Genomic DNA, 18,187 nt, shown 5'->3' with positions numbered 1-18,187 from the left:
TCCGCCCGGGCCCTTTCTGCAGCTGGCGTGGAGCCAGGGGCACCATGGGAGAGGCTTAGGTCTCCCTGCACTGTGTCCTCTGGGGGCATAGCCTGGGCAAGAAGGGAATGAGGAGGGGATTGGCCAAGGATGTCCCTGAAAGAAGTCTTGGAAAACTGCGGGGAAGGACACTCCCCAAATCCCCCCTCTTAGATGGATTCTCTGTCCCCTTAGAATAAAACCTTTCTGAGAACAAACCTGGAGAAATTCCTGGATGCTGCTGAGAACTTCAAAAACAAGACAGAGCAAATCATGAAAATCCTTCCGGTATGGAAAGCCGTTAAGTGTTCGGGGTCCCTGCCTTGGCCGTGCCCTTTCTCCGGGGAAGATGACGGCAGGGCCTGCTCCCATTCTAGGCGAATCTCTAACTGTCTCCTCTGGCCTCTTTCCGTAGGGATTCCGGATGGTTGTGCCAACTGCCCCTTCCACGGTAAGCTGCCCCAAAGACGCCCCTGCAGGCGGTGCCATAGCCATGACCTGACCCACCGCCCCATCATCTGCCTTGCAGCCCAGTCTCACCTGATGCCAACTTTCTGAGGGTTTTTTTATTTTGTTTTTTTTTTTTTTTGCAGGGCGACTCAATCTCTATTGATGAGAATGACTGGGATGATTTCAGGAGGAAGTTGAAGGAATATCTGGATGCCCTTCTGAAGTTTGTCACTGCCAAAATTTCAGCCTGACAACTTGACCCTCNGGATTCCGAATGGTTGTGCCAACTGCCCCTTCCACGGTAAGCTGCCCCAAAGACGCCCCTGCAGGCGGTGCCATCAGCCATGACCTGACCCACCGCCCCATCATCTGCCTTGCAGCCCAGTCTCACCTGATGCCAACTTTCTGAGGGTTTTTTTATTTTGTTTTTTTTTTTGCAGGGCGACTCAATCTCTATTGATGAGAATGACTGGGATGATTTCAGGAGGAAGTTGAAGGAATATCTGGATGCCCTTCTGAAGTTTGTCACTGCCAAAATTTCAGCCTGACAACTTGACCCTCCTCTGGGCCTTCTTAACGACAGGGGCCTCGGGACATGGATAGGGAAGAGCCCTGAAGACTCTGAGGTGCCTCACATACAGTCCAGGACCGGGAGGGTTTTATTTTCTCCTGCAAAGTCCCACGAATTGCTAATTACTTAATTTCTGAAACGTGCAGCCCCCATTTGGCCTTTTGTGATTATGTTCCCATTTTCATTCTATCGAGGCTATTTATTTATGTATTTATTTATTACTGTGTGAAGTGTATTTATTTATCACCTTGTGAAGTGTATTTATTTATCACCTTGTGAAGTGTATTTATTTATCACCTTGTGAAGTGTATTTATTTTAGCAGAGGAGCCCTGTCCTGCTCCTTCTGAACAAGACTCAAGATGGGGACCGGGGGGCATGTTCGTTTGTATGTGCCTTGGGCTCGAAACCAGCTTCTATTCATCTGTGAAAATAAACCACACTGTGAACAACTGCTTTCTTGCTCGTATCTCAGTTTGACTCAGGTCTTAGTAACTCTCTCGCCTGATCATTCAGCCACCTCCCTACCCTCTCCCACTCAGGCCTTACAGCTACCACATGGGGCCCAGCGCCCACACCATGGCAATCTGCGTTTTCTTGGGGAGCCAGTTTAGAAAATGCAGACCTGACCAGTTTGGTCTCGTTCTTAATTTTCCAGTCCTCAGAGCCAGTGGACCTGGCCCTCGCCCCTAGGAAAGTGTAAAAGGCCTGCTTGCACACATGTGCCTTTCTCCTCACTCCCACAGCTACCGATTCCCTCTATGCTCCAGGCTATGGAGCATAGCCCTGTGGCTTCCTCCATGAACCTCACACCTGTTTCCTGCCTCTGAACCCTTACCCACAATGTCATCTCCGCCATGCACGCCCTGCCCTGACTCAGCCCGCAGGCCCCTACCTCAGAGACCAACTCGAACCCTGCCAACCTCTGAGCCGTCCAATCTACTCCAGGCTGGATGGCACTACATTGCTTTCATGATTTCAGGTTCACACATTCAGTAAACACTGGCTGAGCACTTATATGTCAGATCATGTACTGGATGCTGGGGATATGGCAGTGAATTGGACAGATGGAAGGGGTCCAGTGAGGCTGCTTTAGGCTGAGTGGTCTGGGAAGGCCTTCCAGAAGAAGTGACATACAAGTTGAAACCCCAATGACAAAAAAGCGCCAGCCACGTGGCAATCAGGGAGGACAGAGCTCTGGACAGAGGGGACAACGACCAGGGAAAAGTTGTGGGGAGTGAAATAGGCTGAGCCTTCAGGGAGCGAGGGAAGGCCTGTGGTCGGAGGGAAGCCTGGTAGGTAGCCCACAACTCTCCCTCAGCCCCTCTCCCTTCCCCTTTCAGACCGAAGCCCTGAGTTAGTGATTGGTGATGGCAGCAGGTGGGCGTCAGTGGTCAGGTCATATGCACACCTGATGTGGGACGGCCAGAGAGTGTGGGAGAGAGACATCAGCATGGGTAGCACCCAAGGCAGCAGTGGGGGTGACGCTGGAGGCGATGTGCTTGTGAGGGGGACGGGCCTTTCAGATGTCCTGGGGGCTCTCCTTGCTCTTCTTACACAGCAGTCCAGTCCAGTCCACTCCAGGATGGACTGGATGGATGTGGGCCTGCCCCTTAAGGCTCACCCTAAAGCTCAGAGGGCCAGCACACCCCAAAGTTCAGGGGGCCAGCGCACCCTGGCCCCAGCGCAGCCCTGGGCCAGGGCCCAGGACCAAGCGGTGCTCAGTCCCCAGTCAGGCTGGGGCAATTCTACATCTTGCCCAGCCACCTGTAGGGAGAGGACTAATGACGGACTGCCTGACCCAGTGGGTGCTCACGTCTCCCCTGCAGGTCTGTCAGTTTTCTGTCTCAGCGCCAGGGTCATAAGCCCAGTTGCCACATGGGGGCAGCAAAGCCTCGTGGTAAGCCTGGCTGTCCCAAGGCCAAAGTTCCCTCCTTCCAAATCCAGTCTTCAGCAGAAAAGTAGATTGCCTCAAGTAGGAATTTTATTTTTACTTTAGTTGTAAAAACATTCTAGTTTTTCACTGGGAGTGAAATATGAGAGAGCATATATGAGCTTATACTGACAAACTTGGAAATACAGAAAAATAGAGCAAGGAGAAATTGCCAGGCAGGCAAATGCCTGCAAAGAGAACTGAGAGGCACCGCCCCTCCTGTCACCTGCCACCAGTGGGAGCCCTCCTGCTCCAGGAGAGGCTCTACTCCTCCCACCCTGTCCTCAAATCCACAGGTGACTCAGTTAGCTAACTGCCTGAGGACCCTCCATGGCTTGCCCAGGCTGGGGACGGGCCCAAAGCCCCCCACACAGTGCATGTGCTGTGTGTGTCAGGGGCAGCTACTGTGGACAAGGGGTGGCTGCATGGCCGGGGGTCCTCAGAGGTGCTTCCCACAGGAGGTGATGCCCAGGAGCTTGAGGAGGGAGGGAGTAGAGTTCATCAGGCAGAGAGAGAGGTACAGAGAAGGACGTCCCTGCCAGATGGCACTGGGGGCCAGGGTGGGGAAGCCTAAGCATCAAGGGTAAGCGGGTGGGCATGGGGGGAGGCTAGGAGAAAGAGCTAGAGGAAAGAGGGGCCAGCAGAGCAGAACAGGACCCCTGGGCCCATGTGGGAGCGTGGGAGAGGGAGAGGTAGTGTGGCAGAGATCGCAGGGTAGAGAGTGTTGTCACAGGGGGTGGGGTGGGAACAGGGGCCTCAATTCCCCTTGGAAACCTCAGGTCAGTAGACTAAGGGAGGCAAAGATAAATCAGGCAAAGTTGCTGCTGCTCCGCTGGACTGCAGAGGGACTCAGGGAATCCCCTCAATGACTTGATGAAGTCTATTATTACTATCACAGTGCTTTGGCCAGTGCCCACTGAGGCACTGGAGCCTTTTAAGCCTGGTCCAGGGCCCAGCAGGTGTCTCCCCCTTGATTGGATCCAGGCCTCCAGAGGTACCTGCTGGCTCCACGGACAGCTAGTGCTGGCCCCAGGGATAAGCACCCAGCCACAGTGCTTCAGCTCCACCCTCCAACAACCACCACACACTTACTGTCAGATTCCTCTGCACACTATCCCCGCACCCAGCAGTGTCCCCAAGCACACACACTGGCGATTGGATCCGAGCTTGGGTGCCCAGTGTGTGCCCCCACCCCCACACCTCACTGAGCTTCTGAGAGAGGGACTAGGGCACACAGCCATCACCTGCTTTGCATCCCTCCTATCCAGCTCCTCAAAGATCCCAGGCTCCACCTCTCCCTCGAGGCTCAGCTCACACTCTGTTGCCTCCCTGCCCATCCCTGTGCTCCCTGCCCCTCAGGGTCCATGGCATCCTAGTCGGAGGCCTCTGGCCTCTTTAGACAGGTGCCCTCCACCCTGGTTGCCCCTGGGGCTTCTTTCAGCAGACACTGGGACAGCATCTTAGCTTAGACCTACCCTGGAGGGTCTGAGGGCTGTGCTGGGGAGCAACCAGGGGCAGCTAGGGGCAGCCAGGGATGGCAGAATGTCAATAAAGACATGCACTCTGAAAGGGGCAGTCAGGGAGGCATGGGGAGGGAGGCCCCCTGCAGCAGGACGAAAAGCATGGCCAGGGCAGGTTCGAGGGGTGCAGCCATAGCACAGAGTTGCAGGAGCACCTGGCAGGGGGCTGGTGGGCTCAGAGCACTGGAAGTGAGGGGGTGACGGGGTCAGGGGGTGGGTGCTCTTCCCTCCTCCTTCCACAGACTCCGTCCTGATTCCTGTGGGCCAGGCCAGGCCTTCCTGAGTACAGGTAATAAAACAATGAACAGGCACTGTGGCCCCTCAGAGGGGCTGTGAGCCTTGGATCAGGGCCCCTTCCACGTCGGTGGGTGACTCCTTGCTCTCCAGGCTGAGGGCTGGACTCGCTGGCTAACTTTTTTTCCTACAAGCCTGGGCCTACCTCCTTCTAGTCAGGACAGGAATCCCCATTCCTGGTATTCTCTATTAGCACTTTCCAGGAAAAGCCACGTGACTGAGTCATTTCCCAGTCAGACAGCCCTGACCTTAACCTTTGTACATCCAGGCTATCCAGCAGGGCTTCCCTCCTGGGGCTGGGTGTGGGGAGATACTGGGGCATCTGGGAAGGGATCTGCACAAGGAGCCCCATCGGGGAGCCTAATCCGTCCATACCTCCAGGCCCTGCAGTCTGGTCCCGACTCCAGCAATCACTCCCCTCTCTTACAGACAGGGAGACTGAGGCTGAGAGCTAGGTGGGGGCATTACAGCACCCAGTTAGCCAAAACAGAAAACATTCCCCACTGTGGCCCAGCAATCCCCTACCCACAAAGCCACTTTCTTATGAAGGTGAGCCAACTGGACCTCAAAGGTGGGACTCACAGCCCAGGTGCCACAAGGAGTAGCCAAGCCTGAAGGTAGGCCTCGCACCCCCAACACTGCACCCATCACAAAGGGAGCTGCTGTGCACCCAGGGGCTACACAGGGGACCGAACAAGGCCCAAGCATGGGGGTAGGTGTGTGTTAGGGGAGAGAGTTATGAGTTGGTTGCACTAGGGCTGGAAGGAGAGCTCCCCAAGGACCTCCTCTAGCTTCCCCAGAGACACTTGTGGGTCACCTCCCCACCCAAACTCCTAATTCATTGTCATCTTTATCACTCCTGCTGGACCTCAGCCTGAGTGGTAGGGGGTAACTGTCACCTCCAGCCCTTGGAAGGGCTGGGGGCCTCTGGGGGAGTTGTGGGAAGGAGGGGGCTCTGCCCAGAGGCAGAGGTATTGTACATAACAGGGAACAGAGGTGGCGTCCAGGCTCCAGGCCAGGGCCCTCTGGGACCTGAAAAACCAGAAGCAAAAACCAAAAAGGCCCCAGGGAGAATTCAAGGGAGCTTGGCACTTCAGAAAGTCCTGAAGGAAGCTCATTCCAGAATCACTTGTCCTGCCCCCAATGGAAAACCCACACCTGCAACCTTAATTCTGGCCCGTCAGGTCCAGAGGGAGGCAGGTATGGCCACTGAGCACCCAGGCTCCCACCCAGCACTCTGGCCTGGACTCCAGTCAAGACAGAGAGGGCAGAGAGGGGCGCCCTCCACACTTGGGGTTGTAAAGGCTTCTGGTCTGATGATTTCTCCTCCTTTTAATTTTTAATGCAGCCCTCAATAGCAGATAAAGGCAGTGGCCCCTTCTGGGTGCCTGATGACACTCCTAGCTGGGGGTGAGGCTAGAGAACAGAGACTCACAGGTGGGGGATCTGTTTCCAGCCTTGGAGGGCATCCTGGAGTAGGCAGGCGGGAGGCACAGGTTGGGGGAGGTCCTGGTGTTAGGCAGGCCAGCACCCACCCACGGGCTGTCGTCTGCCAGAGCGTGCAGTTGCAGGACCCTGAAAAAACAACAAGGAAGCCATAAGAAACAAGGAAGGAAGTGAAAAAGGAGGCCTCATCATCCTTGGCTCAACCTTAAAAGTTGGTATCCCTGGGCACTACCCAAGGCCTGAATTGTGTCCAGCCCTCTGGTATTAGGAACTTCCTATTCATCAGTGACTTTCACATGTCTGGGCCCTGACCGGTCCCAGACCTCTCAGCTCATGTCCCACTACTGACGCATCCAGTCCATCCAGTCTGGACTGACTTCCCCACCCTCCCAGCCACCAGGGGCCTCCACCCTCACAGCAGATGGCCTCACTGTCAGAGATACCTTACTCCCCTCCTGCCTCAAGCCCACACAGCCCAAGTGCTAGCAGCCTGCTCTTCACTCAGTTCACTCCCATTTCCTGACCACCCCTCCTGGCTGTTCATTCTAGGTGCACACCTTGATTGGTGCTCTTAACACTGTGCATATGAGTTGTGGCCTTTTCCTCTCTGTCCCCTACCTAAAGTGAACACCGGATGTGAGCTCTGAATGCAGGGGCTTCAAGGTGGGACACATGTGGTGGACCTTCCTAGAGGCTTAACTGTATGGACACAGAGCCCACATGTGGCTGGGAGTTAACCACCCCAGATCCTCCCAGACCAGCCAGGACTCATTGGTACCAGGGTCTGGGAACACTCAGTGAGCAGGACCAGACCTGGGGTTTGGCCTGACGGCCTAGCCTTTTGGAGGCGCACCTCTGGGGGGCTGGACACAGGAGATGACAGAGTGGTCTGTCTGGACTTGCTAGCACAGAGGCCAGAGATGTTGCTGTGTGTGTGCTGGGTGGCCAGAGTGATCCCCTCCCAGACGATGAGCCGATGAGCCGCCTGTAGTGCTATCCCTGCCTAGGTGTTTCATAAGGGTGAGGCAGGGACCCATGAGACCCAAATCGGGCTGGAGCTAGGCAAGTGGCAAGTGTTTCTGAGATGTTCAGCAAGACTGAGTCCTCTGCCCACTCTGGGCTTCGGACACCTTCCAAAGTGGTGGGGATGGGGGAGGAAAGGTTGAAGCTCTGCCTCCTCCCTGGGAGGATTCCCCACGAAGTTTCCTGGGACAGGCAACAGTGTTCCCTAAGAGGCAGTGACAATTAAACCCATTACACAGATGAGGAAGTGGAGGTTCAGGGAGGAGGGACTTTCTTGGGCTACCCAGGGATCAGTGGCGGGGAGCCCAGGCCTGAGACTGGGAGAAACCTGGGTGGCAGGATCTACTGCGGAAAGCCTGCCCTTGGCCCCCAGGACTTCCCTGGGACAGCCACAGGCCGCTCCGGCTTCCCTGCCCACACCTCGAGAAGTCTCCCTTACAGCTGTACTGAGGGGAACATCCCTTTGCTAGTCCAGACAGATGACCAGCATTTCTCAGACCCCTGGCATAGACGGTATCGGGGAGCAGAGATGGGTATGTGTGGAATACTGACCCTGTCATCATGACTGTGGGCTGGGCGAGCCACTAGCACCAGGGTCCCCGCCAAGGGCGGCAGGCTCAGGAAGGGTGAGATCAGCTGAGGGTGAGATCAGGCCCTCGTGCGGAAAGGCCACGGGATGCCATGCCACTTGGAGGCCCATTTCCTTCCTCTTATGATAAGGATCCCAGGGTGGCCACAAGCCTGTTTCCTCTAGAGCCCGTGGGGGACACACAGGAAAGCCCTTCCAGAGGGCTTTCTCCTGGCCCTGAGGGAAGGTAGCCGGGGTGGAATCACACTCCCATCACAGTCCTGCCCCCGCCCTCCCCCCCCCACCGTCCCTCTGGAGTCCCTGAGTCAGTGCGCCCGCTAGATGATATCACTGCCACTTTCCATGCGGTGCAATCTAGGAATGCCTGCCCATGTCACAGCCTCAGCCCTGATGTCATCTTTCCAGAAGAAAGATGTGTGGCTGCCCACGAACCTCATCGCCAAACCCATAGACTCCGCCCCTCGAGTGCTGACCACAAGGTGCCTACAGAACACACTGCTGGTGCAGGCCTGGGCCGTGCTTCCCGCTTTACCCCTTCCCTGCCCTCCCAGAGCCTTGGCCCAAGGTCAGCCTCTTGGGGGCTAACAGGCCCCTGCGCCTGTCTGGCCTTCAGTCGGCCTCCCTTCCCTAATGACCTGCTGTGGTCTTATTATTCAAGTGGACACGGATGCTCCCAGGTCTGTCCCTGAATGAACACATGGCCTCTGAACTGCCGAACATTTCCGTGGGCCCTGAGACCCTGCAGACCTGCTCCTTCATGCCCTGGGTCCTCACCTTAGACACTGGGGCAGTGGTTCTAACTCTTCTTTCTTAAATCCAAAAGCACCCTTTGGGGAGGAGAGTGGGTGGATTAACCTTGCTTCTCCATCAGTAGGGCTACAAAGTCTGTAAAGGCAGGACCCTGTCTATTCTCCACCAATCTTGTACCCGCTTCCCCTGCTAGGAACCTAGCAGATGCTCCATAAATACTGAATGAGTGGTCCATTGCATCACAAAGTCCTACCAAGATTCGACCTTCTAAATCTCTCTGGAGCCTGCTTCGTCTTAACCATACCTGCTCCTAAAACCCTCTGCCTCTCTGTGTCCTAAGTACCCTCCCTCCCTCCCATGAGCTGGCTTGCCCACCTACTCTGCATCCCCTTTCCGGGTGCTCTGGGAGGCAGCATCTCCCAGGAAGTTCTTTGGTCCCCTTGAATCCCCAAGCTGGGAGAGGTAGATCTTTGGGATCCCTCAGCTCTGAACTTCCTCCATCCCAGCCTGTACCACACGGTGGGAGTGTCCACTGCTGTCTGTCCCCCCCCGCCCAGCCTAGGAGTCCCCCAGGGCCAGATGTGAGGGCCAGTGGGAAAGTCCCATCCACCTCCTCCCCAGAACAGGGCCTGGTGCTGATTGGAGAAGTTCGTTGACTAACTGTCAACTCATTTCCTGGAAAAAGTGACCTTCCATCTTAGAGGGACCACACCAGTTTTCTACCTCCCTGGCCACTAGCTCAGTCGCAGACCGTGGCCTTGCTCCCTACCACACAGTGTCCGGGACACTGACCAACACAGACCTCCATTCTGTGTGACACCTAGTGTCGTTGACTCCCCTTGTGCCTCTTGAGAGCTCCCTTGAAGGGACTGAGTAGAGACCTCACAGGAGGAAGGGCCAGGGCTTGGGCATGCCATACTCTCACCCTTGCCTGGCCTCTAGGAATGTCCCCCAGGCTCAGAAGGGCAGGGCCGGTCTCATGGTGGGCCCCAGAACCTGGCAGAAACCCCAGTGGGAAAGGGAGGACTCAGGCCTGGCTTTCTGGTGCAGGAACAGCAACCGCCCTCCACACAGCGAAGCTTGCCAGGGCTGCAGGCCTGGGCCACAGTGCTCAGACCTCGAGTTCCACCCGCTGTCAAAGGCTGTCCACGAGGCCAGCAGAATGCCCTGGCTTGTGTCTGACCCCATCAGTCTAGGCTGGATCAGCCTCTGGGGCCCAGAAACATCACACCCAGTGTAGAGAGCTTCTCCCATAGCAGTGGTACCTACAGAGGCATGCAGGCTTACTCATATGACCTCATATAAAATATACACCCCCCCAATACTCCTGTATCTACAGACACACCCAAGCACAGGGGCACACAGACACTCAGGAATGCACGCATTCAGGCCCATACTCCTGAGGCCATGGAGCTCGGCAAGGGCAGTAACCTCAAATGCATGTTGCCCTGGCAGTGGGGAGGTGGATGAAAAAGGTGAAGGTGAATAAGTCATACAAACTTCCAGTTATAAAACAGTCATGGGGATGGAATGCACAGCATAGAGAATATAGTCACTAATATCATAATCATTTTGTATGGTGCCAGATGGGTCACTAGACTTGGTGTGGTGATCACAACGCAGGGCATATAAACGTCAAGTCACTATGCTGGACATCTGAAACTAACACAATATTATATGCCAACTATACTTTAATTGAGAAAAAAAAACTAACCTCGTGCTCTCCTCTTCAAACTCCATTGTGAAAATCAAACACTTGTCACCTCCTCAAGAGCCGGTGGCTTTTCCAGAAGCAGTTCCTGTCCCACAGAGAGGCCTCCAGAGCTGGAGGTGGGCTGGGTAAGGGCCATGTAGGAAATCAAGCCGGGAGACCTTGTTAGAGAAGACGCCGTCCCCCGTGTCTGTGCAGATGTACCACAACTCCGCAGCCAGCCCCGGAAGCTCCTGGTGCCAGACAGGGCTGGTAGGTAGGAGGGTGCTGCCCACCTTAGGGTGGCATTTGGCCCTGGAGAGGGGTGTGAGGCTCTCACAGCTCAGAAGGAAGTCCCTCAGCCAGGTGGTGCTGGAGCCAGGGTTCATACTCAGGCTCCCACCCCAGCTGAGAGCCCCAACTCCCCGCTGTAGCATGGGGGGTGGGGATGGGCTGCATAATCCAGGACTGGCTTTCAGATGGGATCTCACCATGGAGAGCACTTGGCAATCTTGCTGGCTGGAAAGGCGCATGGTTGTCATTTCCTCTGCTCACAGGGGCTGTAGGGAAGAGAACCCTGGCCCAGCAGAGCTTGTCAACTACTCTGGGTCTTGGAGCAGAGTTGAGCTATTGCAGGACTATGCCGTTTGGCTGGAATCTGCCTGGTGGACAGTGGCGAAGTGACATCCTTCTTATACCCAAGTCTCACTGTGGCCAGAGGAGAGGGCTCTAGGGGGAGAAGGGAAGGCTGGAGTTGAAATGGATGCCAGGGCGGGCACAGCCAGCCCAAAGGCCTCCTGGGATAACAGGCAGAAGGGGGACCCTAGGAGTAGGAACTCGATCCTGTGTCTCCCAGATACTGCTCCAGCCACTCCAGGCCAGGAAGTCCAAGCTATGTCCAGAGGCCCCTCAGAGGGAGGGGTAGCTGCAGCAGGCTATCCAAGTGCCTGGGGAAGGCGAGCTCAAGGAGGCAGGCGGGTGGGCTGCCGATTCTTGGAAGGGCTCATTAATGAAAACCCCCGATGGTGACCACCTGGCGGAAAGGCTCACCTTTCCCATGTGTAGCTGATAAGGGCCAGGAGATTCCACAGTTCAGGTAGTTCCCCCACCTCCCTGGTGTTTTGTGGTCACTATTAATCATTTCCTCTAACTGTGTATATAAGAGCTCTTTTGCCAGTGAGCCCAGTATTCAGAGAGAAAGGCTAAAGTCCTCAGGAGGATGTGGCTGCAGAACCTGCTTCTTCTGGGCACTGTGGTTTGCAGCATCTCCGCACCAGTCCACCCACCCAGACCAGTCACCCGGCACTTCGTGCATGTGGACACCATTAAGGAGGCCCTGACCCTCCTGAACACTAGTGACATTACTGAAGTGATGGTAAGTGAGGGAGGGGTGAGGGCTGTGCTGGGCCGCCTGCCTGGCCCACCCCCAGGACTGGATTAGCCCCGCCTGTCAGTTTGATAACCCTGCCTTTTCCTCCTCTGTAGAATGAAACAGTAGAAGTCGTCTCTGAAACATTTGACCCCAAGGTAAGATACTTCTCTCTGACACATCTTCCCAGAGGCTCTTGCCTTTGTGGAGGGTGGGGGTGGCCCCATTTTAGATGGATCTGCACAAGGCTGTCCACTTCCTCTCCGGTTAGCTAGCTGCCAGAGGAGGTGTGCTCAGAAGGCCATTGGCCTTGTCCCAGAAGGACATCAGCCTCTTTATTATCTGAGCAGCCACAGACAGACCTAGTGTTCAGGGGCCAGGAGTCACCAGGGGCAGGTGGGTCAACAGGAGTTCGTTCATGAGGCTGTGGGTTTGGGGCCCTCACTGTGAGGGCTATAGAGGGGTATGGAGGTCCAGGCAATGCCCTGCCCCTTCTCCCTGAATGGTGGGGGGATAGTGACCCTCTTTCCTAGGTGCTGGGACCCTCTTGAGAGGCCAGGCCCAGTGAACACAGCTGTGCTGGCTGAGGGCGGCCTGAGCCGAGTAATGAGGGGAAGTCAGATTCCTGCCTGCAGTGGGCAGGGGGAGAAGACTGTATGCATGGCTGGATCTGCCTGGGACTGGCTGTATATCATCCTGTGCCCTCTCAGGCTCTACTCCTGGGGGCCAGGGGTGAGAACACAAAGAAGTAATGGGGAGGGCACTTGGCCACTGCTTACTGAGGAATGGACATTTCCCACAGGAGCCGACATGCCTGCAGACCCGCCTGGAGCTCTACCAGCAGGGCCTTCGGGGCAACCTCACCATACTCGAGGGCCCCTTGACCTTGATGGCCAAGCACTATGGGCAGCACTGCCCCCCTACCCCGGTGAGTGCACATGTCAGGGCCCAGGTGGGAAGGTCTTGGTCTTGGAGGGTGGAGGACTGGGTAGGGAGAGACCTTTGGGTGTGGCTGGTCCAGACACCAAAGGGATTCAGCGTTAACAGATTTGTAATAATCAGACCCTCCAGAGAGGGGGCAGCCCCGCCCATTTCTGGCTCCAGGAGTTTAGGCCTAGAGCTCTGGAGCTGACAGCGCTCCCTAGAGGGAGCTGCTCTGTTCTTGGTTCTTCTCATTAATGAGGTCAGAGGTGAGGCAAACCCAAAGAAATTCAGGGTTGACCTAAGATACGGAGGAAGTTCTGGGGCCTCAGTGCCACCTCCCAACAGGACTTTCCCCTGGCCCCTCCTGGGGTTCCTGGATTATGTGGGAACAAAGAGGGTGCATACCTGGAATGTACAAAGTCCCACACACTCCTTTCCTATGTCTGTGGCCTTCACTCCTGCCCCTTTTGGGCATTTGGAGCCTTAGCGAAGCTGCTCTGTCCTGGCCTGAGACCAAAGAGCCTGTGCCCCAACTGCCCAGCAGACCAACCTCAGGCAATTTGTTAGGTCCCTGGCCCCATCTGCCATTGGTGGAGCTGTGTACCCTTTGGGTGACACAGGGGTGGCAATATGTCACCTGACCATCAGCAGGGGGCCCCAGATGGGCCTTCTGACCTCAGGGTTCTAAGGGGCACATAAACACACTGCTGCTCCCCCTGGTTGACCTACTTACATCTGGACTCAAGTTTTTTGGTTTTTTTTCTTTAAGGAAACTTCCTGTGCAACCCAGATTACCACCTTCAAAAGTTTCAAAGAGAACCTGAATAATTTTCTACTTACCATCCCCTTTGACTGCTGGAGTCCAGTCCAGGAGTGAGGCAAGCCATTCCAGGAGCCAGCCCTGAAAGCTTACCTCACAGACCACCGCCCTCCCACCCAAGAGGAGCCCAGCTTCGGGATCTTCACCTCAGAGAGACCAAGAGGAGGGCCAGGCCCTGGTGGCCAGGACTTGCTCTGAGCCATGGTGTGGTAGGGGAGTGGACACTTTTACACTGGCAGAGACAATTAATATTTATTTATGTATTTATGTATTTTAATATTTATTTATTTATTTAAGCTCCTATTTCCTATTTATTCAAAATATTTTACCATGATAATAAATTATATGAAATCTGTTTTTATTTGTGTCATTTTGCAGTTTGTTTCACCATGGGCAAACACCAGTGGTGCTCCCCTCCACACAGGGTAGGGCGGGGGGTGGGGAGGGAGCTGGAGGTCGGGGGAAGGAGCGGGGCCTGCAGCAGGTCAGGCACTGTCTGAGGGCGGCACTATCAGAGCAGAGGGGAGGGGAGAGCAGGCCTGAGTGCAGCTTTCGGCACACCTGGGTGTGCTTCCCGGGACACTCAAGGGCTCCCCCATCCTGGAGAGAGGTTTCCAGGTTCACTTAGAAATCCAAGGGACCCAGCCGGTGGGAAATTTGTCCCAGAGAATGGGTGTCATGGTTTCAGGCCTGAGGATTGATTAGGTCTGGCTGGTCACTGACTGAACAGGCACCTTCCACCCCAAGCCAGGCAGACCCCCTGTGACCCTTGGAGGCCACGCCCTGCCCCTCACATTCAGGGCTTCAACCACTCCTAAGGTGAACCAGAACATAGGCTAGCTGTTCTAGGAAAAAAAAAAAAGAAAGAAAAAAACCACAGGGGTCAGTGCTCAGCATATTTACCTAACATTCCCCAAAACGGGTGATCTTAATCTTTGAGAGTCAGCACGTAAATTCATAATTTGTTGGTACATGGCTCTAATGTGGCATTTTTCTGGGCTGGTTTCTGTTCTTACATGAACTTTTGTATCCAATCAGGTGATTTCTCCTAAAATTCATGGCCTTCAGGATGAGAACATAGCAGCTCTGTTCTCTTCCCTTGCTTTGCCAGCAGGGCAGGAGGACTTGCTCCTGAAGTCCTGTGTCCCTCCTGGGGACTATGAGAAAGTGAACATGTCCCCAGGCATCTGGTGGGAGCAGGTCAGCCTCCTCCCTGGCAGGTGGGCCTGGGGGAGCTGCCTGGTGCGGCCTCAGCCCCTGCTGGCTCTCTTCCACCCACCTGCTCTCTCTGCTCTGGCCAGCACCCGAAGACAGCGCCAATTCTGGCTTGAAGTCCTGCCCTCCACACAGGCAGAAAAGTCATGACTCAAGATGTGAGTTTGAATAAAATTTCTTGGATCAAGCCTGAACTTCAACAAAGACAAGCATCCATGAAATGTGCTGTGGTCATGTAAAATGCATGAAAAGCACATCTTGCCCAGCGATAAGGTCCCCTCTATCTTCCACGTAAGTCAGTGATGACTGATAAGAGATTTAGCATTTCCTCAGACGCACATATATAGGTACCCCTTCCCACAGAAATGCTGCCCTGCCCGCGGCACGACCAGCTCAGAGCCACTCTTAAGCCACACCATGTACCTGTACGTGCTCCTGGCTTGCGTACCCTGGGGCTTGGGAAGCCATTTCAACCCCATGAAGATAAGTGGCGTGTCTCTCTACGACAATCACACAGCAGTCTGTGCTGAGATTCGGCATGACCTTTCAGCTGACAACACTACATACAACGTAAGTCTGGGTCTTCATCAAACATCACGTGGCTCTCAGTGGCCCTCTATCTTTCTGACCAGCTTTTCCTGCTTCCAGGGTTACTTCAAAAGTCCCCAGAACACCAGCAAGGTAAGGAGCAGTCACCACAGGAATCTTTCTGACCACTTGTCAAAGGGACCGCCCTCCTTGGCAGAGATAAAAACAAAAGATGTTGGCTAGAGAAAGCTGGGGAGAAAGCTGAGGTTCTGAGGATGGAGCCTCTAGCCCAGCCAACAGATGAAGCCATGGCCAGGTCGTGGGCTTTGCCGGGCTCTCTGATCACCGTCCCAGAACAGCGCTGGGCCGGGGAGAGATCAGATGCCCTGTACTGCTCCCAGTGCCCCTGGGTCTCCTGTGGGAGAATCAGGAGAGGGCCTGCATTTGAGTGCAGGGCTCCATCTGACCAGGTGGCCTGGATGGATGAGGCTGGGGGTCAGTACCCACTGACTCCACAGTGCACCACCACTATCCCAGCGCCCCTAACCCTGTTCCAGGAGTCCTGCTATGGGGAGTTTATAAGGAACTTCATCTCCACCCTGAAGAATCTCACTGAGAAACATAAGAATGATCACCTAGAAAAGGTTTATAAGAACATGAAAGAACTTAAACGAATCTGCACAAAGCTTCAAGTAAGTTGTTGTTTGCTCTTAGGAGGACCTGAGACATCATTTTTGTTGCTATCACAGCCAGGGGCCCAGGAGGGCAAAGGGCTTCTTATGTCCCCCACTTGCCACATGTGATGCCTCAGGTAGCACTTTCCAATCCAAAAGAAGCCCACTCATTCACAAGAGCTTAGGGGAGTGGAGGCTTAGGAGTTATTCAGGGCTTTCAGTCATGCGCTCTGCCAAACCCCCACATACAGAGGTCAATCAGTGTGCAGGAGGCCTGGGACGGGTCTGGTCAGGGACTCAGCCTGGGGAGAGGGAAGGGCCACCTAGTGCTAACCCTGGTTCAGCTGTGGTCTGGGGGCAGGGGTGTTGTGGAGAAATGACAGAGATGCTTGCTCTCTCTATCTACTGCTTGCACAGTCCCCTGTTCGTCCTTATGTCCCCATCCTGGGCAGCAAAGGGACCTGCTCACACCCTGCTGACTCTTTCCCAAAGTCCCTGGGCTCCACAATTACCAAAAGGGCCTCAGTGCCCTCCCTAAGAGGGATGGGGAGGGCCGGCTAAGTTACCTCCTAGGGGTGGGGGGCTTATCAAGTGGCCCTCTGGTTGGAAGAGCTGACTTTTATTTTTTTCCTCTGAGATGACTTGAACATATACTTCTTATTTAGCCAACAGAGTCACCCAAGAACTGCACTATTGAGTTAACTGATTTCTCACAGTTCAAAGAAGCCTTGAAGACTGTTGTCATGTATATAGAAGTATGGAAGTCATGTAGAAGGACTGAGGACAGCCTCTGAGACCCTGTCCTCTCGTGGGAGCCTGGTGCATGTGGTGAGAGCTATAGAAAATGGGATTGGAGGAGAGGCAGGAACAATTTACATCTGGTGGGATGGGTGGGTTTTCATTGGCCCTAGGCGGGCAGATGAGCCTGAGGGTGGGTAATGCAAAGGTGTGCTTGAGGAAGTATTTCTGTAACTGATGCATCAGCACTGGCTACTTCAATAAAGCTGGGGTAGAGAAACACTGGTGAGTGAGAGTCATGATAGAGTCATCTCCCGAACCCTTGATACACTGGAAAGGGCAGGGAGCTGGGTGATCAGGGCTCCTCACCTGGGGGCCCAGAGGTCTCTCAGGAGGGGATCCTGGGAGGGTGAGTGGGAACCCCATCTCATTGCCCTGTGCTTCACCTCTAGTGCAAGTCATTACACAGTAGGGGTTCTATCCTTTCTGTGTCCTTCAGAACTCAAATCAGATCTTTGCCCAGGCCCCCTCCCCAGACCCTCCTTCCAGCCTCAGTCAGCATCCATCTACCCCTGAACCCAAGGGCCAAGACTCAAGACTCAAGGTCTTCCCTCCTCTGGTCTCCACTACAGCTGCTGGAGAACTCTGAGTTCAACTCACCCCACCCCCACTCCGAGTGCTCAGAGTGGCACAGAAGGGTCAGGTGAATGGCTCAGGGGAACTGGGTCCTCACAGAGGACTGAGCACAGTGGGGGACCTGGTCTGTGTGGGGGGCTCACAAGGGCCAGGACATCTCCAAACCCCCCGCTCCTTCTACACCAGTAAAGAGCTACCTGACTTCAAAGTAAAGCCCCTCGCCTGGCCTGCAAAGTCCCTCACAACATGCTCCAGTGTCTCCTTAGCATAACAGCCTCCTCCCTGACTACTCATCCCCTAGCCCCCAGAACACAGGGGCCTGCCTGTGGGGGACCCGCCAGTCACTTGGGTCCTGAAATGCTTCCAGACTGGGCTATCAGGCTCTGAGCCTCCACCCTCAATTCCAACCCTGACCATAATCACTTGAATAGTTTATTGGAGGTGAGTGGGATCACCCCACAGTCCAGCCAGCTTTCTACGATTTAAACCTCTCTGACTCTGAGCTCCTTCACCAAACTAGGAAAGATAAAGGTTGTTCTGGAATATAATTAGGTATCAAATAGTAGCCACACCTTGGCCCAGGTCAGACCTGCAAAGAGTCTGCAACGTCTCCCCACTGACGGACCTGGACAAGCTGTGAAGCTGCGGACTGTGTCTGCAGCTGGCACACAGGCCCACCCTAACCCTCCCCACCCCATCCCTTGTCCTAGGGTTCCTGGGCCATTCCACCTCTAGGGGCCACAGCAGGCTGGAGGTCAGCAAGTGTGACAGTAAAGTTGCCAAATTATCTCAGAACATGGAGGGCGGCCCTGTGCCCAGGTTTGGTGGCAGGTCTGGTAGGAGGCTAGGGGTCAAGGGTGGTTTCAGCCCTGAGACAGCTCGCAGCCCAGCTCTAGGGGCTGTGAGCTCCTGTCCCCCAGGCACACCACACAGGTGCTCAGGGCTCTGAAGACCACTCCTGGCTGACAGGCAGCAAAGTCTGTGGGGCACGTGGCAGGGCA

The 18,187-nt window shown here is 55.0% G+C and overlaps 1 protein-coding gene across 1 annotated transcript; it reads left to right on the top strand.

The window, feature by feature from the left end:
- Positions 1–11,491: 11,491 nt before the first annotated feature.
- On the top strand, positions 11,492–13,630 carry CSF2 (colony stimulating factor 2). Its single transcript, XM_037050533.1, has 4 exons — positions 11,492–11,657; positions 11,768–11,809; positions 12,454–12,579; positions 13,345–13,630. The coding sequence occupies exons 1-4, from the start codon at positions 11,502–11,504 to the stop codon at positions 13,450–13,452; spliced, it is 432 nt and encodes a 143-aa protein (XP_036906428.1). The 5' UTR covers positions 11,492–11,501; the 3' UTR covers positions 13,453–13,630.
- Positions 13,631–18,187: the final 4,557 nt, after the last annotated feature.

The sequence above is a fragment of the Sturnira hondurensis genome, unplaced genomic scaffold (assembly GCF_014824575.4).
Source record: "Sturnira hondurensis isolate 20B ecotype Veracruz unplaced genomic scaffold, ASM1482457v3 Scaffold0006805, whole genome shotgun sequence".
Lineage (NCBI taxonomy): Eukaryota > Metazoa > Chordata > Mammalia > Chiroptera > Phyllostomidae > Sturnira > Sturnira hondurensis.
The sequence above is the reverse complement of the archived record's forward strand: the minus strand, read 5'-3'. Positions and strand labels throughout refer to the sequence as shown.